The 25,166-nt window shown below is 42.5% G+C and overlaps 1 protein-coding gene across 2 annotated transcripts in view; it reads left to right on the forward strand.

The window, feature by feature from the left end:
* nbas (NBAS subunit of NRZ tethering complex) overlaps positions 1 to 25,166 on the forward strand; it is a 239,159-nt gene that overhangs the window by 66,135 nt on the left and 147,858 nt on the right. For both annotated transcript variants that reach the window (XM_072678887.1, XM_072678895.1), the window contains exons 22-29: positions 2,523 to 2,609; positions 3,216 to 3,366; positions 7,815 to 7,997; positions 9,745 to 9,918; positions 13,656 to 13,789; positions 16,627 to 16,689; positions 18,550 to 18,672; positions 21,086 to 21,188. In XM_072678887.1, coding sequence (XP_072534988.1) covers positions 2,523 to 2,609; positions 3,216 to 3,366; positions 7,815 to 7,997; positions 9,745 to 9,918; positions 13,656 to 13,789; positions 16,627 to 16,689; positions 18,550 to 18,672; positions 21,086 to 21,188 — 1,018 coding nt within the window. The remainder of the gene's footprint in view (positions 1 to 2,522; positions 2,610 to 3,215; positions 3,367 to 7,814; positions 7,998 to 9,744; positions 9,919 to 13,655; positions 13,790 to 16,626; positions 16,690 to 18,549; positions 18,673 to 21,085; positions 21,189 to 25,166) is intronic.

The following is a 25,166-nucleotide window of genomic DNA, read 5'->3' on the forward strand; positions in this document are numbered from 1 at the left end:
ACTTGGGAGATCATTTGCCCACATTTGCTCTCTCTATACCTGTGTGAAAGTGCCTCATCGTTGCATAGTAAATCACTCTGTTCATGATCGTTTATGTGAGACAGCTCTTAACGGATGTGCATTGCTCCAGAAACGGCCAGTGGCGGGGTGATTATAGGTTTAGTTTTGAGACGTTAGAACATCTGAGTGGTTTCAGCCTTCTTAATAACTGTAATAACTGAGCCATATTAAGCTGAAATGGGCCAGTGCTGCTTTATTGAATGTTCTTCTCATATAATTTGTTATGGTGCGATTCCTCAGAGTTATGACCAAAGTGCTGACTTTAGACAAGTTTGTTGGGAACTTTATTTATTTATTTATTTTTTACTTTTTATTTATACACATCTTTTAGGTTCAGGGCATACAGTTAGGAAAAGCAAGTAAATGACACTTTCATCATCTCACCCATCATCTTACATTTATGGCATTTAGCTGACGCTCTTATCCAGAGCGACTTACAAGGTTACTTGTATTGCAGAGGTGGGTCAGTGTAGTGTTAGGAGTATTGCCCAAAGACTCTTATTGGTGTTGCACAGCATAGTCACCCAGACCGGGATTCAAACCCCAGTCTCCCACATGGTGTGGTAGCTCAGTGACAGGTAGTGGTGTTAATTGTTGCGCCACACCAACCACCAGTCTTTCTCCCAACTCCTTCTGCAGACGGATGGAAAAAGTCTGTTGGGAACTTTTTAACAAAATTTAACAGTCTTGAATATTTCTTATTACAGAAATTCTGAAATGTAGTCCATTAGCTAAGACATGTTTGACGTCTTCTTTAGTTTTGTTGATATAGCTTGCTTTGAAGCTACATGGCTAATGTAGCTGACATAGCTATGTCAAGTCATGGAGGGTTATACCAGAGACATTATAAATAAGGAGACCGGTCACTGGTTGAAATATGTAAGAAGATTCTGTTTACGCGAGTCCCACCTTTCAACAAAATGAGCCAATCAGTTTGTTGGTTATGTCGCGGGTGGAGGTGGAGATCTGCATACCCTCGGTAGCTTTTGTGCGTTTTTTTTAAGCCAAATGCTTTAAACTATTCATGTGTTTTTTGTTAGTGATTTAAAATACCCACTTAAACCATCACTTAAATGCTCTGCATATGATATTTGAACTCTTTCCTTCAGTGCTCATTCAGAAGCTCTGCCCTCCAGATCGTCATGCCCATTAAAACCCTTAACCTTTGCTTTTTTTTTTTTTAAGCAATAACTAAGTGTTGGGTTATTGATACTAACTATTTATACAATTTCTGCTGCTGCTAAGCAAACAAGTTAAGATCATCACAAACAACATCCAGTGCACAAGTATGAATGCCACCTGTTGCTGCTTGGCTGAAATTTTGTTGTGTTTCTTGGTCCAAGCCACTTTGTTTGTTTCCCATGTGCAGAGCCAGGGCTGAGGACGAACACCAGACTTTTTCCCAGCATGCAAACAGACTGGAGAGCTAGCGAACTGTATTGGATTGGATTGAAATCATACACAGCACCTTTAAGAAGGGTATAATTGGTATTACTTTAAAGGCCTGTGTCATGGAAAACCGAATTGATTCAGTGATCTGTATGTAAACATTTCATATTGCTTTTGAGATTATGATGAATAGGATTTCCTAAGCAATAAGAGAAGCAGTTCAGATTCAGTCCAAGCTCTAGAACCACAGATATAACATACAATTTTTATATTCCACTGTATGGTAGTTTTATGCTGCAAACTATTTGCCGTTCTGGTTCTTTCTGAGAACGCTCTTAACAGCATTGGGCTGAAAATAGTGTCCGGTACTGGCGTATCCAGTCAGATCAGAGCTTATTTACATATATCAGCCTACAAAAACAGCCTTTTCAAGTGGATGAAATAAAATGAATTATGACTGTTTTAAAAAAAAAAACGTTATAACGACTTCAGGAGGAAAAAAAAAGTGGCAAATGGATGCTTCAGCAACTCATCATGGTGTAAGGCGAGTGTGTGGTGACTTTATTAGCTACATCAGCCTCATTGCTTCAGAGCAAAGCCAAGGAAGCACATATCAGACATCAAACATGTCTTGGCTGATTGACTGTGTTTGCTGTAAGGGGGAAACTGTGTACATTTGATTTCCTGCTGAAGCATTCCTTTAATATTTGCGGTCCCAGCTGAAAACGGTGCAGATTGAGTTGCAAGTGCTTGGAAACTGTTCCTGTTTCTAATAAGAGCTGTGCCACCAGCTGCTCATGACATCTCTGACACGTTCATCAAGCGAGAACAAACACGCCTGGCAGGCTGTTTTGAGCCGTTGCACACCGCCAGCAAAGCAACGTGCTGTTGAAAAGGAGAACCTTGCACATTGTCACGAACAGCTGGCTCTGTGAATGCGGCCCTCAGATCCAGGGGCTTGGAGAAGCGTTTGCTGGCAGGCTCGTCACTGGGGTGGTTGCACTCATTTAATAAAGAGGTTTTAAATCCCTATCTGTCTGTCTGTCTGTCTGTCTGTCTCTCTGTCTTTATAGCAAGGACGAGAAGTCGAATCTGGTGTTTATTCCATGGGATGAGCAGAGGCACCGAGATCTGGACTGGTGTGAAGATCCACAGTGCAGGTGGGCATGTCAAAAGCTTCAAGACTTGAAGAATTGAATGATCCAAAATGTTACAGTGGATCCTTGTACGTTTGGGAAGTTGTTAGAGGAGCAACCACTAATCAAACGTACTGTTCCAGCACATCTACAAGCAAAACATCTCAAAGCCGTCTACATGATGTAAAAGAAAACTCATTGGACCACATAGGATTGCTTCAAGGCCCATTTCTGATTATCACGTGTCCATTGTGAGAGCTCCAGATGCAGTGCTGTGACCAGCAAATTGTGGTTTAGTGTGTGCTGTGACACATTTCTCCTGAGACACAGTAGCCCTTCTTTACCTTTGTGCAGTGATGACCCTTAAAAACCACTTTGTGGTTTGTTCCTCTTCAGATCACTGTCGGTATGTCCTCACCACTGCTGACTAGCCTTGCTGTTTCGGAGATGCTTTGAAAGCCACTTCTCTATTTCTCTAAAATATATCCTGGACCTGGATGAGCAGTGTTATACTTTATCTAGGAGCGTTTATCATAATGTTTTTGCACATTGTGTGTGTGTGTGTGTGTGTGTGTGTGTGTGTGTGTATGTGTGTAAAATGTTGCCTTGTGCATATGTTGCATTTTCTAGATCGATGGTGGAAACATCTATGGTGGATGATCACTTCCTTTATGAGGAGCAGCCAAAGCTGGAACGATTCTGCACAGTCAACCCCTCCATCTCTCTCCTCACTGACTGGTACCTGACCAGAGCACAGGAAATTGAGCACAACTCTCGCCAGGTAAACACAGAGCCCTCTCAGCTTGAGCTTTTTTAAGGTAAACTGATTTATTTATTTTTTATTTTTTGCAAATGTCATTTAAGGTGGAATGAGAACTAGTGCCAGGTGGCTAATGCTTGATTACAGATGCTAAACTAGATGTTTTAAAGTTGGTATCTTATCTGGCTCACAGTGTTAATTTTGTTGACCAAAAGCTCATATAGTACTCTTGTAAACATAACTTGGCCTGGTTGAAGGGCCAGGAACCTTGATTGAGGATTGGTGGAAAATCTTCCTATATACAAATGGTGGTATGGTCCTAAATAACTTGGGATCCCAATAGAACCTTATTGAACCTGTTTTGCTTAGAGTGTAATCTTTCTTGGCAAGCAGAGCCTCTAAAGAGCTAAACCTACAAAGCAGTACAGTGCTGGATCTTCTCAGTGGATGATTTGCCAACATGGTACTTCGTTCACATCAGCTAGCGTAGTAAGGATCTAGCTTGTATCAGTTACAGTAGTTTAGAGCTGTTACCTAAACCTTCTCAGTAATCTCCCCAACAATGTGTCCTTGGCTACACATCACAAAGCTGAAGGTTCTGAGTTCTTTTTGGTGTATAACTGACTGATACAATACTATGCCCACTGCTGTAAGGGCATCTGTGTGTGTGCGCACTATTTGAGCAGTGCAACGGTACAATAGCCTTCATAGCATGGAAACTTTTCCCCAATTTAGAATTTACTCCATATAATAAAAAGTGCAATGTAAATTATGTCTGGGGGATAAGTGTCTGTCAACTTGCAGAGAACTCTACTGCTAATTTAAAAACACACCTTCGGGCCAAGCGGAGCTCTGCAACACTGAAGCCATGCAGGAAAACAATGTCAGTGGCCCTGCTACTCCGGCATTCAAGGACAAGAAAGTTTTCATTTCTTGTAATGTGAAAGCATTTTAACGCATCAGTTTTGTCATTAGATATACTGAGAACAGAATCAGTTACTTTTAATAGCAGCAGACTAGGCACCAGGAGCTTTGAGATCTGCAGGCACATCTAGCGGTATGAAAATTATGATTAAATCTAATAATAATAAAAAAAAAAGTGCCGCCTCTCCGGAAGATATTTCTGCCCTGCGCCCTATGATTCCAGGCTTCATAACACTTTTAATAAGCACTAATTAATGTATTTATAAAGCAATATATATATACATCATTGCTTGATTTATAAAGGGTGATGGCACTCTCTATGATAATTATATTGTTTGTACTACTCTTGCTGTGTACATGTTTTCACCCTTAGCTGTCCATCGTGTCCGATGATGAAGTTTTCTCCAGGGGTAGGGGGTGGGAATGGGTAAGGGGAGTTAACCCTAATTGAGTTAATGCCATTTCATGTGACTATGAAAGCTGATTCTAGAGCCACACACTCCATAATTGGAGCAAGTGCACACACACACACACACACACACACACACACACACACACACAGCTAAAAATGAACCTTTAGTTCATTTATGTCTAGGTGGACCTAAAAGGATACAGCAGGTGTTACACTCTGGGTTTTAATTTAACAAGGTGGGATTTTTTTAAAACCCCCCCCACACACACACACCGCATCACGCCCGCACTTACACACCTCAGTAACTTTGCTTCTGATTAAACCTGGGAAATGATTAGTGGTGTGAATGGGCTAGGTTAGGTGAGTTTAGAGGAGGCCTTGTCTGGCCTGCTGCTGAGGGTACTGATGTTAATGAAGTGTGAGAAGTAAGCACAGGCCTCAGTGAGCTCACTAACCCTCTATAGAACAGCTCAACTCATGTAATCCTCTCCCTCTCAGTCTTTCTCTGTATTTATCTCGATTTTTGCTTGTAAAAAAATCTCTCTCTCACTCATATGAAACTCAAAGCTTTTGTTCCAAGAGCTTCATGGATTATCTAACCAAATAGCTGCACCCATAGCTAAGATCACCATGACATGGGTCCATTGGGTTCCATGTAAGGAAAATCTGAATAGCAAACCATGACATTCTAGGGAAAGATACCCCCCCTCCCCCTTCCTCGCAAGCTAGTCGTCAGCTAGTCATTTTCACTGCTTCATGTGGACATGAGCTTTGACAGGAGGAGACTTACACCGCTGATTGACTGACACCACAATCATGATGTTGAGTTATTGCTGACTAGAATTTGACAGGATGACAAACACTGTTTGAATGTGGGGATGCAATTTTGTGCTTGTGGATGCAACTGACAAATTCCCAATATCCAAGAGATATCGGATATCATGCATTTACGTGTCTGCAGAGTGTCTGAGGCTCAGACTATGTATTTGGTTGGCAAATTTGAAAGTTTCAGAGCTTGCGGAAAGCTCTTTCCTGTTTCATGAACAAACTGAAGTCCATAAAGAAACATCTCTGCCCAGTTTGATGTGGATGAACTTGCATACATAGAGTCCAGAACTGATCTTTATCTGACACCTTTGGGATGAATTGGATTGTTGTCTTATTGCCAAACATCGATGTCCAACCTCAGAAATGCTCTTGTGATTGAATGGATGATTGAATGGAGGCTATAACAGAAGCAAAGGGAAGATCGACTCCATGTAAATACTGGCGACTAATAGATATATGGAAAATCTGCACCATAATATAATAATGACCAGTAATATCTGACAATTTACCTATTACCATTCATACCATGGAGGCGGAGGTGTCTCTGGTTAAGATTCAGCTGTTTAGTCTGATTTATGTTATATTCCACAGTGGGACACCTGGCTAAGGCTTCGGAGGAGTTTCGGCCATGCTGTAGAGTTAATGATTGGCACCTTGTTTGCAGTGTTTTTGCCAATATCAATACAACCATTGGTTGTCAATATGGACTGATATTATCGCCCAACCAGTATGTCAATGAAGTCCTTGTGAATGCCTGTGGATTTGGAATGAGATGTTCAATGAGCACCTATGAATACCCATGTATGTGTATTTGCTTCATATTAGCTCATATTGCTCTCGCCCCCTTTCCCTCATTCTTTTTTCCTTCTTACTCTATTCTTCTTACTCTTGAGGCTTTAAAAAATCCTGAGAACTTAAGGGCAGAGCTCCGAGCTGAAAGAGGAGAAAAATATAGACTGGTTGTAATTAAAAGGTGCAAAATCTGTTGATCAGTGTAGTGACTTCCTGCTTGTTTAGCCGCGAGGGAGCAGAAAGCTCTTTTGTGCAGGAGAAGATCAATACGTCGTTATTCGACTCCTCTCTAATGACCAAGCGAAAAGACAAGGTGTGTGTGTGTGTGGTGGTTTTCTGTCTGCAGGGTACTAATATGTGTATTTGTGCATGCGTATGGCCTTCACACTCCTCTGTTGCAGCTATAGTGCATTGTATTGACCGGCTCAGTTTTGTCGTTAATGTCAGTAAGAGCAGGTTTAGGGTGAGACGTTTGACTATGCTGGATTCCAGTGCTGGAGGCTCAAGCCCTGTATCAGGTGGGGAAAGCAGCCATAACACCCAGACATATATATGCTATTGATTGGCCGGGAGTGCTGTCTGTCAGCAAATGGAAGGATGTTTATTGGCAGTACATGGTGAAACACTGGGCATTGATTTGCTGCTCAAGCAGGTGGACCTTTTCGATCGTCATCACCTTTGCTTTGCTTTTCTTTTGACTTTGTTGTTTTATTAGATGTGAAAGCCATAAGCTTGACTTTTTAATGCACTGACTCGCTCTCCAGCACTGATGAAGGCTAGCACTTGCTTCGTCCAAGTCACGTGAAGCCAATCAACCACATCTTTTTGGAGTAATGCTGATACAGTGTACTTGGACAGCTGAACATGCTTGGAGGAGAACACTAACTGCTAGTTCTGTTACATCAGCTAATGGAGTCCTCCACTGACTAGCATCACACTCAGTGATGGCTATTCTCCCCACCGAAAGATGGTCGTGGCATCATCGGGGAAAGAACCTTACAAATGCCCAATGATGGAGGCTCACTGTTTTGGAGATACATGTTTATCATTAGACAGTGGCAACATATTGTATGGATATATTGTGTCCCACAAGGTTCGGTTTTAGGGCCTATAAAATTGATAATTGTAACACAGTTATGAAGGTGAAGAACTGAAGTGTAGGCCTATATGCAATGTTTTAGGAGTTATTCTGATGGATGGTCTGCTGTTGTTGTTGTGGGCTATGTCAAGTTATTGCTGATTCCACCTGATAGCAATACCCATCCATACAGACATGCCATTTTTAAAGTAACTAAATACATGGAGTTTTAATGTGGACCATAACACATATGTTTCTATGTAGTAAAAGTGCTGGGACTTCATCTGAACTCTAATTGGCTCCCTTTGTTGTTGAGAGCTGTCTGATAGGTCAGCCTGTTGGCAGGCTGCTTCTAATTGGTTGTACGAGTCTGTTTTGACTGTAATGATATATGTTGTTTGTTTTGTCTGGCTGTGTGTGCACTCGTGTGTGCAGGTGGACTGCGCGCTGTCTCTGGTGCGTCTGGGAAAGGAGCGGGAGATCCCCGGGCTGGAGTTGCTGTGTGACGACCTGGTTACCATGGAGACGCTGGTGTACGAGGCGTGCGAGATGAGCCTCAGTCTGAAAGAGCTGCAGCAGCTCCGAGACATCGACAAGCTCCACCTCCTCATGAAGAATGTATGAACACACACTGGCTCTGTCTGTCCAGATCAGTCTGGCCCTGCTTCAACCTGCTTAGTCTGCTAACGTATCACACACACACAGGCACACACACAGGCACACACACAGGCACACACACAGGCACACACACAGGCACTCCCTTTCTCTCTTTACAGTCTGTTTCTCTTTCTTGTCCTTTTGTCACTTACTTTTCTCTGTTCTCTTTGCCCCACTTTGTCATTTTGGTCTCAAAGTGTTCTCTCTCTCTCCAAGTCTCTCTGTGTCCAAGTCTGTCTCTCACTCTCTGTTGCTCTCTCTCTTCTCTCTCCTCTTTCTCTCACTTACTAAGATCTCTTGCTAAAGTCTTTCTCTTTGTGTCTAATTCTCTCTTTAATCCTCTCGTGCTCTCACTTCTCTTTCACTAACTAAAACTTCTCACTGAAGACTCTCTCTCTCTCTCTCTCTCTGTCTCTCTCTCTCTCTCTCTCTCTCTGTCTCTCTCTCTGTCTCTCTCTCTGTCTCTGGCCAAGACTGTCTTCTGTCTCACTCTTACTAAGGTCTCTCTCTCTTTTTCTCTCTCTGCATCTGTCTGTCTCAGTGCTCGCTCTCTCTCTGTGGCCAAGACTCTCTTCTGTCTTGCAGTTACCAAGGTCTCTCACTAAATACACTCTCTCTCTCTCTACGTCTGTCTGTCTCATTGCTCGCTTGCTCTCTTCTGTCTCGCAGTTACCAAGGTCTCTCACTAAATACTCTCTCTCTCTCTCTCTCTCTGCGTCTGTCTGTCTCATTGCTTGCTCGCTCTCTCTCTTTGGCCAAGACACTCTCTCTCTCTCTCTCTCTCTCTCTCTCTCTCTCTCTCTCTCTCTCTCTCTCTCTCTCTCTCTCTCTCTCTCTCTCTCTCTCTCTCTCTCTCTCTGGCCTTACTCTCTCTTAGTAACTTACTAAGGTCTCTCACTAAAGACTCTCTCTTTCTCTGCGTCTTTCTGTCTCTTTCTCACTTTTTGCTCTCACTGAAGTCTCTCTCTGTCTATGATATGACTATCTTAGTCTCTTGCTTTCTCACACTCTCTCGCTCTCACACTTACTAATGTGCTCTCTCTTTTAGTCTCTCCGTCTCTCTGCTTTATAAGTATCTGGTCCTACAAAGACGTGTGTGTGCGTGTGTCTTCATGAAGGAGTCCTCATTACGTCTAAAGTCAGTGACAGCTTGTTTAGATTTAATGCTTCAATTAAAATGATTTGGTCACAGATTGCTTCTGTAAGAGAAGGCTCATTATACTTCTGTGGACAATCTGCCGTCACCACATCTTCTCACCACCAGTTCTCTTTGTGTGGCCTGAAGGAACATTTGCTTCTCAGACGTTGTGACGTGGTACCTGCTTGTTAGATGCTCATTTGAAAACTTTGGATCTCTCTTTTTACCTAATTTATATCATTTAAAACAATGTCATGCTGAATAGAAATGCTCCAAACAGCACAATGTTAGCCAGAATGCATTCAGCTGTACAATGAAGTCACATTAGTGGCAATTTGAGCCAAAAAATGATTGGCTGACTTCATCCTCATAGTCAGTCTCAGATGAAGCGCATGCTAGCCTTCTCTTTCCCAGTAATCGTGACCTCATGTGATGGGGGGGGGAGTCCTAGCCACAGTGTGTGACCTGGAAATGACTACACATGGGGAGGGGAGACTGTGTAAGAAGTGAGTAACCTGTCAGAGAAAGTCTAGAACCAGATGTATTTGTCTGTCTGTTTGTCTCTGCCAGTCGAGTGAGGAGTGTTACGTGAAGAACGTGCTGCAGTGGATGGTTCCATTCGTGCACCGCTGCGAGGGTCGGAGACAGGGAGCGGCCGCGGCTCTGCTCAGAGAGTACCTGGTGTCTCTCGCCCGCGAGGACCTCGCTCTGCCACTCAAAATCTTCCAGCACTCTAAACCAGGCGTGAGTGTGTTCCTCAGTCTACCCTTGACACACATCCAGACATACACACTCCCGCACATACACACACACACAGGGGTTTGCTCTGAACTTGAAAGGAAATAACAGCCTGCAGCCTCCATCCCTGCGGAATCCTACAGCTCAGGCGAGGGCCTCAAAAGACACACACACACACACACACACGCACACAGTCAGACAGACAGACAGTCATGTTCCAGCACTCTCACATAAGCATAATAAATTCATGAGTCGTTCACCCTCACTCACTATCACCAAATATACCTCGCAGCAAATTAAGCAAACACTTGGAGAGGGAGTGTGTGAGCGTGTCTTAATCGCTCAGCAGGACCGAATAATGGGACGCTTAACAGCAGCTGATTAAAGTAAAGTACACACCTAACCTTCTGTGCTTTATGTCCACAAAAGACGTAAAAGGGTGGGTTTTTTTTTTTTTTTTTTTTTTAATATAAAGGAACGAGGAGCTCCTGCAGGAAAGCCGGTTCCTCCTGCAGGTTGTATGAAATGCTTGGTTGTAAAGGGAGGAGTGAAAAGTTTAACTTAAGCCGTGGACGACCAGTTGGGATTAACGTTGAAAAGGCAAATACAGGGCAAGTGTAGAGTATCCTGCTCTATTGCAGAATACGACTAGGCATGTGGGATTTACTGTGTAAAACTGTGGTTCAATATCAGGACTTCTAAGCACATCCCGAGCTTGCAAAACTGCACTGGAGTGATGTGGGGAGAATCATTTACCCACCCTGGAGAGGGCAAGGCCAATTGTGGTCTCTCTCGGCTCTGAACTTTGAATGAACCATTGTTTGATTTGACCCAGTTCAGTTACTTGTTATCACGTATCATTTTTTTTTTTAGGTTTTAGAATGGATGAACCACTTTTTACTTTAAAATATTACTATATACTTACTGTAAATGTAAAATAATATAGGTTTATGGTAAAAAGAAAAAAAAAGTTTCATCTTGCCCCAACAGCTTTAATTGTCATGTAACCTTTATAGAATATCAAATTTTTATATTAAATCCTTATGATCTTCACATTCTTATATCATTATTATAGGTCATTGTAATTTTCCACAACCTCTCCACTGTTTTCTCAGGTGATAATGAAATGCTTTGCTTAAAATACCTCATTGCTAGCACAGCACATTAAACTAAGCTAAGGCTGGGGAGTCTAGTGGAATCCCCAAAACTCAAAAGAGCTGAATCCAAACCGGTAAACAAAACAGAACCACAGGGGAGTAGAAACTGTTGGCACAAGCTTAGTGCAACGTCTAAGGCACATAAGCAAACAGGTTCCTCCGTATCTAACTGTTTTACATTAGCTCAGGACCTTAATGCTAAAGCTAACAAGAACCACAGAACCAGCAGTGTTCGCATCAGAGCAATAAGCCAGCTGCAGCCGGTCCCTTTGTTGAACCAATTTGAATTGTTAATGACTTTAAATGGGAACCCCAATGTCTGAAGGAATGTGGAGAAGCATACTAAAACTGTAATATTCAGTTCTTTCAAAGTTGCATTTAGCCAGAGGAACTGAATGTGTATTTAGAATAAGTGAATGAAATTGAGCATGCTTGTATGACTTAGCTGAGTGATGTGCACAAGCCAGCTGGGTCGAGCAGAGAGAAGGCAGTAACCTAGCTGGCATGGCTGTGCCGAAAATTAAAGATGTTCTTTTACACCCACACAAAGTGATGAAGATGGGTAGACCTCGGTTTGGTACCAAGAATTGTGATGTTATAGAACTGGGATCAGTATCAAGTCAAAATTCTTGGATCATGACAATCCTACTCTACAACCCAGTCTCTCATTTTACCCCAATCTATAGATACAAAGTCCACTAACAAACTGATGCTTCTCTCGGACATGCATCACAACCCAGAACTTTTCTGGAACTGTATGTGTAAATGGAACTGTTCAAATCATTTGTACCAGACATTGTCCAAACGTTTTAGCCCCCTAGAACATTTTCTGTAGTGAGAGCATCTCTTTTGCGTAAAATATCTGGCTGTACGCTGCACTTGTGAAAGGTCAGCTCTGGATAATTTCTGGACCTGCTTCTCTGGAGGTCGTTTATTTCCAATGCAAAAAATAAATAAAGCCAAAAGTTCATTTTTGAAACATTACCAGCGGTGTCTCAGCATATGTGGATCAAGCCTGTTAGGAAAACCTAAAAGGGGGCTTCTCATGAAGCTGTTTGAGTGCATGCCAAAGGTGTGAGAACCTGCATCAAGGCAAAGGGGATCTACTTTGAAGGATCAGAAATAAAAGCTGTTTCTGATGTGTCTTAAGAATTTCCTGGTCACTTCTTAACTCTGTATGTGCTATTTTGTAGCTTTGATGTCTACACTGTTGCTTCAAAACATGGAAATAGTGTAAAAAAAAAAAATAGGATAAAGATAACTATTCTTAAATGTATCCAAACGTCTGACTTGTAGCATAAGTGATGAGAGAGAGGAAGATAATTAAAGTTAAGATTGGTGTTTAGTCCCATATGCCTTGGCCTGAAGTCTCTGGTCCCTTACGTATTGAGTAACTGTGTGCTGCTTCTGACCCACTGGCATCTTCCCTTGTTTATCCCTGGAGATGTTTTGCTAATGCTTTTCTACTACCACTTGAGGAATTCCTGAATTTAGACTCAGTCAGGTAAACTGTTTGCTGAGCGTGGAGGGATTTCTTTATTAACCCTTTTGCACGTAGGATTCTAGCTACCTGTAAGCTGCCGGCTGCATAGTGGTGTAATTTCTGCACAGTTTAAGGTGGAATGGAAAACTGTGTGTGTTAGGGATGCACTGTATGACGTGGGAAGACAATGTATTCAGAGGACATTCAGATCCATAGGCGTGTATGTGTACAAATGAAGTTGATCAGCCAATAGGTTTTATACTGCAGCTATGAGGCTAATGTAGCTAACAAGTAATGGAAGCTTATGCTCACCAAACTCGAGTCTCTGGGTAATTTTTAAGGGATCTGAACACAAACACATGCTGATGTAGTTTGACAGTTTATGGCGTACTGTTTTGAGCTCTGTATCCCTTATAATTACATCCCCTTTGTGTCATGTACACCCCAGAGCTTGATGCTACCAACACCATGTTTAACAGATAGTACAGTGTTCTTGGGGTTGAATGGCTCACCCTTACTCCTTCAAAAACACCTCTAGTCATTGTGCCCAAATAACTCTTTGACAACACTGCAAGCAAAAAAAATATTTTAAATTTTTCTAAATGTACGTTTTATTCATTTTAATATTTAATGTTTTCTTGAATAAATTATCTGAGAGTTCTACACAGCACAGCCTGATCTGAAGTAATCCCCAGAGCGCTCCCCAAGTGCCACATATGTTATTGCAATCCTGTTATGGATGCTGAATGCATTAAAAGATGGAGAGGTCCTTTGAGGGACTTCCGGACTTCTACTTTAGAAGAGCCACTTAGAGCTACGGATATCGGTGTAAACAGATTAACACCTTATAGAGTACCTTATTACAGTATCCACACTCAAGACTTTCGCATCTTGCGTCTGTGTGCATGTCTCATGTCTCTCTAAGCGTTGTTTTTATTAGCTGTCGGGGTTGAGAAGAATACAAATGTGCTTTGTGTTTAAGTGCAGTTCATTCTGCTTTCTGCTCTGGTGAGATGGAGATGATGGTGGTGGTGGTGGTGAGCATAATGATGATTATGATGAGAGTCTGATTTCTTTGTGTGTATGTGTGTGTGTGCACGCAGTGTCAGCAGAAGATCATTGCTGATCCAGACGAGCTGATGTCAGTGGCGCTGGAGTGTATCTACAGCTGTGAACGAGACGACCAGCTTGCTCTGAGCTACGACATACTGGAGTGTCTGCCTCAAAGAGGATACGGGTTAGTATGAGTACATACACACACACACACACACACACACACACACACACACACACACGTGTCAATTCAAATGTATTGTTTGAGATTTGTAGACTCTTTAATACCCAGCGTTCATCTCCGATGTACAAGGACTGCAAGAGGCAATCATAAGGGGACCAAGCACTTTACTATGCTCTATGCTTTACATGGCCAGCATGTTGCAAATGATGGCCTGATGGATTGTTGTTAGACTGGTCGTATACACTATATGTCCAGATATTTGTGGACACCCCTTCTAAGTTTCACCCATTGCGGACACCGATGCAAATACACGCACACGCAGCTTGTCTAGTCCTTTGGTGCGGATAAACATGAACCGATTGGTTAAGGAGTTGGGGATGAGGTGGGGTGGTGATCATACAACATCCTGACCTCATTAACAATTTTGTTGCTGAATGCATTCAAATCCTCACAGCAGTGCTCCTCCAAAATCTAGTAGAAAACCTTGCCTGGACAGTAGTGGAAGTCCCTCCAACAAAAGCAGGATGCACTCTTTCTCAATCATTTCAGAAAAAACAACAAATGAGCAAGTGTCTCAATACTTTTGTCCATATACTGATATGTGGCCTCACCGATTACGTAAATAGTTTTTAAGTAGGTTTTGATGTCTGTAACGGAGTTACCAGCCCATATATAGATAGAAGCTTCCCCGCAAGCCTCATCTTCCCTCCCGTCCGGCGCCCGTCACCTTTCCACTTCGGCAGCCAGCTATGCGCTGTACAGCCTGACCCACTTTTAGGGACACCCGTTATACATGGGTTTGTCCCTTTAAAGACACTGAAATGTTGCAGATGCACAGTTTATGGCCTACGCTCGCCTCTTTCTCACTCCTTTTCCACTGCCAGTCCACGCACACATCCAAACAGTCTTATTGGCTCAGACTGTATGTGTTTGCTATGTGAGTGAACTCACTGTAGACTACCTCCTGATGAGCCGAGGATTATCTCGGTATGCTTCTGTCTCCCTTCAAAGAGAAAGCTCTCCAAACAGCATCGAATAGCTCTATTATGCCCCCTAGATCTTTATCCTCCCTACCCTACGCTTTAAATGAAACCGCAATTAAAAATACATGATTGCAGTAATCTTTATACTTCCATATGATCAGTTAGAGCTGATGAAGCATTGAAAAACCATGTGTGTGAAGGAACACTGCAACGGCAGCGCTTGTTAAACTGGCACATATCCACAGCAGATGCGCACACACACTTCTACATGCACACGTTCACTTATTCTCTCCTTTCTTTTAATCTCTAGTTGACTTGGTAAAGCTCCTTTTTCTAATTAAAGATCCCATGTAGTGTGGAGCTTTCTGCTGTCAGCCACGTAACAAAGCTTCTGAGGCCATTATCCTCTGGTTGAGGAGTCTGAATTTATGCACACCTTCTTCAAAGCGAAAAAAAATGGCACTGCAGTGTAACACTAACACTTATGAATCTGGAGCTTATCACTTACTGAAAGCTTTGTTTTACAGTAAAGCTAACTCCTGTTTTTGCAGTTTTAATAGTGTAATAGTTACAGTAGAAATTTGTCCTGTAGAAAGCCTGCCCAAGTAGAAGTGTTGCCAGCTGGTATGCCTGGGATAAAATTCTACTGATCATTTTTTTTTACTCATGATTTGATATTGGTAACACATTGATTTCTAGGTATTTTCAGTGAAATCATGCTATTCTATTACTCTGTGTTCTTAGTTCTGTTCTTTTTCCTAATTTAAAGCAATAACAATTCACAACAAACTTTGAACCTACATCTTACACTGTGTACACTGATGGTGTAGATGTCTGCCTTTTACTTGCTACACAGGAAGAATCAGGAAGTCTAGCCATTCACTAGCAACAGCATGAACTTGGATGCTCCATTGTAGACGCATTGCAACTGCATATGTATTAAATGAGATGCTACCAGATGTAGTCAGTGATGATCACTAACAGGAAGTCTTGGCCTTGGTGAATTAAAAGTTACAACAATAAATAGAGTAGACATTAATAAGTTTAAAAGTACTAAAAGTAAAAGTAGATGATATGTAAATCACTTCATGACATATCATTTAGTAACATCCCTCACATTCTTACATTATTACATTAGATGGATGACACCTTTTCCTATGGAGGTAACTTTTGCTGCAGCAGTGTGTTGATTTGTTCTGCATTACCTACCTGTCGCGTGATTGGTTTTTCAGCCACGTTGCCCAGCCCCACTTTCAGGCCGTGAAGGGCACATGAACAGCATTCAAAAAGGACAACGTTTGAAAAGTGCTTGTGGAAATTTGAACCGCATCGCCTCCGTCTCACTTTAAAATCCATTTTCCCAAGCGCTAGCTCACATCGCAGTAACTACTGCCACCATAAAATGCTAAAATGTCCCTCAGTTATGGAGATGCCGAAGACACTTTGGGTTATTATGATTTTTATTTCCCCGAAGATTGCCGTGGTGTGTCATTTCTGCTGGCAGATCGCCCCGTGCCTGCTGTCTAATGTTGCAGCCGTGTTGAGATTTTCATTCGGAGCCAATGACCATTCTATTTTCAGATGTAATATTCCTCTGCTTTCACAGCTTGTGAGTTTTACACTCCTGCAGCAGCCTTTAGTGTCTGACAGGCAAGCCGGCTTACCTTTCTCTCCCGTCTTTCTGCCGTTACGCTCTCGCCAGCTACGTGTTAAAACCCTCCACTAGATGTTTTCCTGTGAAATTAAATGAAGCGAGGGTTTGTGGCAGTTAGTGAGCATCGGGGAATGTTTCTGTATTTATTCTCTCTCGCTCGCACTCTCTCGCTAACTTGTCTCTCTCTGCTTGTATCTCAGGGCCCAGACGAAGGCCACAAAAGCTCTGCATGACCAAGTGGACTGTCTGGAGAAACATCTCAGGTAAGACACCACTCTTTAAGGAAAAGTTTTCTTCCCTGATTTTTTAAGAAAGAGATGGTTCTATGACATTCAGCTTTAAAGTGGTTCTATTTGGCACCAAGAAAGTACTCCTTCTTGGTGTTGATTAGAACCGTCTTTGTCTTTTAAATGATCTGTTCTAAAGGACCGATATTTTGAGGGGTGAAGCATGTTCTCAGAAATTAAGAAGACATACCCAACCCTGCTTCTGGAGGTCTACCACCCTGGAGTGTTCAGACCTAATGTTGTTCTTCATTACTTGGATCAGGTGTAAGATTAAAGTTGAAGCTAAGCTCTGGAGGGTGGTACATCTCCGGGACCAGGATAGAGTAGCCCTGTTTTTAGGAGCATGTTTTACTGCAGCCGTCTTATGGTACTGGCATCTGAACAGATCTTATATATATATATATATATATATATATATATATATATATATATATATATATATATATATATATATATATATCCATTTCCATTGGGTTCTGTATTTTCCATATAGTCCTACCACTTTTATTCCCACTCTTTCAAGCAATGTTGGGACCGTCACCTTCAGCAATTACCATGATGCTGGAAGTGGAAATTATGTGGTGTGTGTGTGTGAGTGATTGAGGCAGGATGAGTTAAACAGCCTGGGACAGTTTTCCTGACACACACACACACTTTTTGTTTCCACCTGTATGGAGAAAAAGATACAGGGAGTTTACCTTCTTTTTGTCTCTCTTTCTCTACTTTGTTTTTCCGTCTGCCTCACTCACGCGTGCATGCTCTTCTATATCCATCACATTCCATTCCCTCTCTCTTTTACTGTGTCTCCTCTTAATCTCTCTCCTTTATCCATCTCTTTCCCACTCTCTCCTTTTTCTTTCCCTCTCTTTTGACTCCCTCTCTTTCCACTCCCCTTTCTCTCTTACTTTCTCCTCACTCTCTCTCTTTTATGCATCTCTTTCACACTCTCTGCTTACTCCCTACTTTTCCTCTCATCTCTCCTTTTCTCTATCTCTCAGTCTCTCTCCTTTCTCTGTCTCTCACTCCCTCTCATTTTTTTCCTCCCTCTCTCTCTGATTCGCCCCTCTATATTCTCTATCTCTCACTGTCCCTCTCCCCCCCCACCTTCTCCTTTTCCCCTTGCTCTCACTCACCCCCCCACCACTCTCTCTCACTCCATCACTTATACCTTCCTTTCTCACTCTCCTTTCTCCCTGTCTGTTTCATTCCCACTTTCTCTGGGAACTTCTCTCTCTCTCTCTCTCTCTCTCTCTCTCTCTCTCTCTCTCTCTCTCTCTCTCTCTCTCTCTCTGTGTGTGTCTCACTGTCAGATCAGTTTAAGCTATGAGGACATATTCGGTCTCTCACTTGCTCTTCTCCTTCCGTCCTTTGCCATCACACCTTCTAACTTTAACTCCCCTCTCCATTTTCCACACATCTTTCTCTGTGTGGCGTCCGCACAGCACCACCCTGTCTGTCCCTGTCAGAGCAAACGTCCGCTCCCGTTCAGCTTCACCACGGCAGCACAGTGCAGCACAGCCTCCACATCAGCACACAGCAGCAGATGGAGAGAGCAAAGGACAAAGCACAATCTGTAACCGTAAAGAGACAAAAAAAAGGATGTGTGCGTGAGCAGGAAACATCTGTGCAGTGAAATTCCCCCTTTACACTGGGCATCTCAGCCAAAACCAGTAAATAGTTGCTGCGGTATCAAAACTTCATAACTCATTTTCTTTGTTTTTATGGTGTTTGAACACGAGTAGTTCTTTCCAATGTGTGACCAATAGACAAAAAGAAAATGTCATTACCTTATCATTCATTCATTCACTCACTGACTTCTCTCTGTGTCTGTGTCAGTGTTGCAGAGGTGTTGGAGAAGCACGGCCTGCAGAAGCCCATATCGTTTGTCAGGAGCAGTCAGAGCAGTAAGGAGGAAGCTTACCAGCTGATGGTGAAGCTCACTCGCCACACTGGACGCAAGTAAGATACCCTAACTGCCGTTCACTGTCATCCTACTTAGTTTTAGGTTTCAGTACCTTACATGCGCACTCTAACCTGCCATGTTTACCATCATTCAGCTGGTTCAGGTGGTTGAACCACCTTTGGGGCAAAGGATTTGGCCATTAATCCAGTATTTAGGCAAAACCCTCGCACCACACTTTAATAAACATGGGGCTAATTTCTGTACTCACATGTGGTGTGTTGCAAGTCGTGCAGGTAGTGTGGACACTGTCTGTAAAGAATTTGGTGGGTTTCGTCCAGGTACTCCGGTTTCCTCCCGCCTCCTCTCGCCTCCCAAAAGTGCACATTGTAGGCTTGTATATGGGAGTGTGTGAGGGAACAGATGTGTTCGATACCCTGTGATGGACTGGCACCCAGTCCAGGGGTGTTCCTTCCTTGCACCTGATGATTTTGGGTAGGGTTTAGGCCTACCGCTTTTAGTAACAGGGATAACCAGAGATTACTCAAAGGCTACACTGACACTTAGGGCCGCAGCCGGTAATCAGGAGAATTCTTGGTGGGCTGTTTACCCTGAGCTACTATATAAATTCACACATTCATTAACACACACAAAACACACTCAAAACCTGAAAGCATTGCAGCCAAATGTATATTTGTAGCACTTTCGGGGTTAAACTAACAGCCCTTACCTCAAGTGGGGAGTGCAGTGGTTTGGAATAGTGGATATATCCGAGAAGGTAGACAGTGAGAAATGCTAACAGGAATTGAACTTATTAAAAGAAAATTAAAACCTGTCCAATTTGGTTAGGTTTCATATGTATACTGGAATCTGATGCAGATCTGATGTGCATGGACAACCTCGATGTGAGCAGCCAAATTAGAATTTATAAATCCAACTCATTTTCTTTATAACTTCTTTAGAACAGAGCCCTTATGGTAACAGCATCGAAATGCCCATTAGCATGCCTGTTAATAGGCCTGCGTTGTCCTTTTCTGTGTCTGCTCGTAACACTAGAATTACAGGCCAGACGCTCACAGATGTAAAATGCAAGAATAAGTTTAATAACAAGAAGCTTGTGAAGGTTAACAGGGCAATTTGCAAGTGAGAGCACAATTATGAGGCCAACCAAAGCAGACATGGGCAGGACTAGAGTCGTAAACGCGAAACAGAAGAAGACGTCAAAACCAAGAGCGCCAACAACCTAAACAATAGGACAACCCAACTAGGAGAAACCCAAACAGCAAGCCAAGATCATACAGAGAAACACAAGACGCTCAACATGCAACAAGAGAGGTTGGCAGTACTTCTTAAGGTGAGCTCGGAATGGACACTCACAGGTGAAAAGCATCAGTACTCCGGAGATGATGAACGGGAGAATGGTTCATGATTGGATTGGGCTGAAGTGACTGAGTCAGCAAGCAGAGGGGAGTTCTGGGAGTTGGACTTGTTGGACTCTGAGGCAGGAGGGAGACCTGGAAGTGTGACCGTGTTTTCATTCCTTGTTTATTTTTTAGTGTCTCTGGCCAGGTACCTTGGTTTGATTTGGTCTCCCTGTTGTGCCCCTGCTCTGCTCCTGCCACCCCTCTTTTGTTGTGCCCCTCACCTGCATGTATATGTGTGTGCATAAGGAAGGGAAGGGATAACAGAAAAGCAACAGGGTGTGGTTTTAGACAAGGCTCAGGCAAGGAGCTTGACAACAAGGCGAAGGAGTGAGACACATGATAGAGTAGAGAATAGAGAATGTAGCGAAAAGGTGGCAGGTGTATTTGAAAACCCGTTAAACACCACTTTGTTATAATTAGTGCCTCACTGGATTCCTCTCACTAATCATCACTTGCTTATTATTTGTCACACACACTCGTGTGTGTGTGTGTGTGTGTGTGTGTGTGTGTGTGTACATAATCACATAAGCACATAATGCAGGTCTAGCGCCGTGGTGGCTGGCCATAATTTATCTGTGTCATATATGGGCACCACCATCAGGACTGCAGCATTTGCCTCATTGTTTAATCTCCAGCTAATTGAATGTCCAATATTGCAAATATTAACACCTTAAACGTTTTAGGCCTTAGGCCTATTATTTAGTTATTAACCTTAAGCCTTATTCCATTATGTCTTGAGAAGAGGAACTGAAATATGATGTAAACCTTTTCCTAGACTACAATTTCATTTCAGTGGAGGCTCTCCTTCAGAATGCCACGTAATCCAAGACGAAACTTAATCAATATCCAGGAAACTGACTTTCAGAGTTATGCTATTGTCGCAAACAACAAATGAAAGCTACCAGTGGCCAATTAGCAAAAAGGCTGTTCAATGACTATTCAACTTGCATTCACTGTTAGCAACATTAGCATTGTTGACCAATTCATTCCTTTATGTGTCTTTATTGTAACCCGCCTTAATCTCTGATCACGTTTCTGATTCATCCAGGAACCCCCCGGTCAGCGAGGGTGTTTGGAGAGACTTGCTGCAGGATCTACTGGACATGCAGCAGAATGTGTACTCTTGCCTGAAACCTGCTACTTGCCATGAGGTATTGCCCAGTTATTACACATTTATAAAACACCTTCATTACAAATCAGTTCTACAGTATGCTGGAACTCTAACTCACTGCATTTGTGGTTTGAAGTTTCTCATAATCTTAGCTGTTCATTGTAACCCTCATTATTTTCTTTTCTTGTACTGTGGAGGGTTTTTATGTACACAGTGAGCGGGTGTTAAAATCGAGGGAGCGATGTGTTTTTTTTTTTGTTGTTGTTGTTGTTGTTTTTTTTTTCTTTTGTTGTTTTTTTTTTTTTTTTTTTTTTTTTTTTGGGCACCTAAATCACCAGTCGTCTATAATTAAGAAGCATTCTCTAACAAGCCCGCATTCGGCTGCCTCCATTGATTTCCTCATCATTCCAATCAAGGCCGGGACAGCGAAAGACGAACGCAGGTCACCCTCAGCACTCAACCTTTGACTGCAAGTTGAAGGAAAAAAATAGCTTACTCTGGTTAGCTAGTTAATCAAATGTTCCCTTTATTTCTGGTTTCTTGTATTTATTTATTTATCTATCTATCTATCTATCTATCTATCCATTTACATATTTTTTTTCTTCTTTCTTCTATAATAATAATAATATTTGTTTACTTATTTGCTATATAAATATCAAATACACACGCACACACTGTGTACATATAATTGTAATGTTTAGTATCTTAAGTTGTCTTCTTTAGTGTAAAACAGGAGATGCTAGGCTAACATTGCTGAAAACACTGAATGTAGACTGTCATCAGTCTCTGTACATACACACCCACAATTAAGTTGAATGGAGTGTGTGTATGTGTGAGGAGCGGACCGGTCATGGAAACCCACAGCAGCTCGTCTCAAGCCTCGAACACGAGCTTTCAAGAGAGAAAAGAGAGAGTATTTAGTAGTATCTTCTGTAGGCGCTTTTTTTTTTTCTTTTTCTTGCCCTTACTGGTGCTGCAGCTGGGCTCATTATGTTGTGTCAGGCGTGTTCGTTCAACTCTGCCCACCCTCGCTCTGTATGTGCTACGGTCCACAGCTTTGGTGCTGAACTATGACCCTGATCCTCCCTTCAGCACCTTGGAGAGCTCCCGTGAGCATTTGTGCAGCTCAGCTGTTGACACAGACACACACTGATCAGCCATAACATTAGTACCACTAACATCTGTAATGAAAATCTGTTAAGGAGTGGATATGTTGGGCAGCAAGTGAACAGTAAGTTCTTGAAAGTGAAGTATTAAAAATGAGATTCTGCGCCACTTTGACGAGAGCCAAATTGTGGCCGGTGGACGACTGGGTCCGAACATCTCCAAAATATCAGGCAGGTCTTGAGGGGTCCAAGAAGGGTCAATCGGTTCATTAATGTGATTCACAGAGTTTGCACCTCACAACTTAAACTTAAAGGGCTCTTGTGGAGTCCATGCCTCATATGGTCAGATCTGTTGTGGTGGCATAATAGGGGAACCAACTCCGTATTAGGCAGGTAGTGCTGATGCCATGTCTGATCTGTGATCAGTAATAGACATGACTAGAAATCCAGCTAATACCAAACAGTTCACTTACTTTGTCTTCCACTGGAGTGTAGTATCTGGTAGTGAAGTCATAATAGTCATAATATCTGTGAATTTCCCCACTGCGGGACTAATAAAGGATTATCTTATCTTATATCTGAGTAATAATGTATAATCAGTTCAAAGGGTTTAAAAATGCAGATATTTAGAGTAGAAAAATGCTTGTTTTTTTTTTTTTGTTTTTTTTTTTTAACCTGTTTGATTGACAGCACTCCTGCATGTGGGACACGTCTCCTGTAGAACAACGGCTAATGAACTTGTCCAAACTTCAGTAACCAAACACTCTCCCGTCCTCTCCTCGCGAGCTCTGTATTAGATGCAGCTCATTGGTTTGCAGTTAGAGTAGGAGTTGATATTTCATTTGCAGCGTAATGGGAGTTAACCGCATTATGGTATTAGGTGCAACGCATGCTGCAGATATTGCCTTCTGTAATGTGGATAGATGAAAGCGCTTGCGGATGATATTTCTTTGCTTTATGTGGGCTGAAATGAAACACAGAAGTCTGCGATTAATAAAATATTCCTTCACACTCTCTTTCTCTCTTTTGCTCACTCGCTCGCTCTTTGTGTCTCTCTGGATGGATAATTAGCGTGTTGTGGAGGGTTGGATGATTAGATGAAGACTGCGGTGGTTGATCTGCCTTCAGGCTCAGTGGTGGGTTTGGCCTTCGCCCTTGTGGTAAAGCCAACCGAGGCACAGCCAGGGTGGGTGGGGGGTGGTGGTGGGGGGGGTTGGTCTGGGAGTGTGTATTCAAATTCGGCTGGCATGGTTTAATGTAGGGTAGGGCTACACAGAATATGGTTTGGTAATTGCTGTTTTTATTAGCAGTGGCAGAAAATAGGCCAGGAATAAGCCTGTAACCAATGAAAAAGTGAGAGTTTTGACAAATTGAGGAATTCAAGCGATCTAACAGACATGAGTAATTTGGGATATCAGCGATGACTTTACGCAACCTAAGGGTGAGGGGTCAAAGGTGATAATCTTCAAGTTAGGAAAGTGGGCTAGAGGTTTATTACTACTACTTTAACCTGAAATACAATACTATAAGCTTGCAGCTTTAGTTAATGGCCACAGCTAATAACAAACAAAAGACACAGCTAAGCTAAACAACAGTTTTAATGTAAAATCTGTGCACTTATATGTTGCAGTTTACTGTTTAAATGAATTCTGAAGCTACTTGGTTGCGTTTCTTGTGCAGCCGTACTTCAGAAGAGTGGTGAAGTAATCAATATATAATACTTCCTGGTTTGCCACAGGCATCTTTCCAGTGGTGTAGCTGAATTGCAGAGCTCCTGGCCCAGTCTGGCAAGTTCCACCCCCCCACCCCCCCCAGAAGGCCACACCAAATTTTGATACTCCTCCTTTCACACAACACACCCAGGGCAGAGTGAAGGCTTGCACGCTTCCTCTAAGTCACATGAAGCATTTCTAGCACCGTGCTGAGTGATGGGGAGAGGGTGGACCCGTCTAGAGAAAGCAAGGCCAGCTATATAATTATGCTATTACTGTACTCTCTGCCATGGATGGTTGTGGCATCACAGGAAATTGAACTTTTACTTTCCCAATGATAGAACGCTGATAGAACGCTTAGACACCCGGGAGCCTTGTGTGCATGATATACAAATATGACTCGCCCGCCCATGAATCTTCCTCAACAGGGGCTCCCAGTTCAAAATGAAGGCAGTATGGAACATAAGCCTAGGCTGCAGTTGAATTGCCCTGGCCTGGTCAAAACATTACAGGCCAGTCAATAATCAGGTTATGTTGAATGATTACAATTGCAAAGCACATCACAATGGATTTATTTGCAATATGCAGTGTATTGTGCAGATTGTAGTATTGCCATTGAGACAGGAAAACATCCTCGAGAGAGGTTTCTAAAGAGTTACACATTGCTGTTGCAATTAGTTTAGCCTATAGCCTCTCGGACTGCTCTGTGGATTGTATTATTGAATTATTATTGTATTATTTTATTTTTTTCCCCATCCATAGATGTACTTTTAGATGCATGCAGGTATTTCTCTCCTCTCTGCACTCAGATATGTGATTACTTTCTTTTATAGTTTCATTTCATTATGCATGTTGTACTTCTGTATCTTTTTATTTCCCCTTATATTAATGACAAGCAACACAGCTGGAATTCCAAGTGGTCAACAGAAGATTGCGAGACTGGTTCGAGTTATGGCTATGATTACCCAGAGATTTGTCTGTACTTGTCTGTAATTGTGATGAGCTAAAAAGCATCTCAGAGCATCTTGAGGCAGATGGGCTTCGACAGCAGGAGGCCGCACTGGGTTTCACTTCTGTCAGCCAAGAACAGAAAGCTGAGGCTGCAGTGGACACTAGATCACCAAAACTGGACAGTTCAAGACTGTAGCTGAAGCCTGGTCTGATGAGTCTCGGTTTCTGCTGAGCCACATAGATGATAGG

Source organism: Salminus brasiliensis, chromosome 1 (assembly GCF_030463535.1).
Source record: "Salminus brasiliensis chromosome 1, fSalBra1.hap2, whole genome shotgun sequence".
NCBI classification, from domain to species: domain Eukaryota; kingdom Metazoa; phylum Chordata; class Actinopteri; order Characiformes; family Bryconidae; genus Salminus; species Salminus brasiliensis.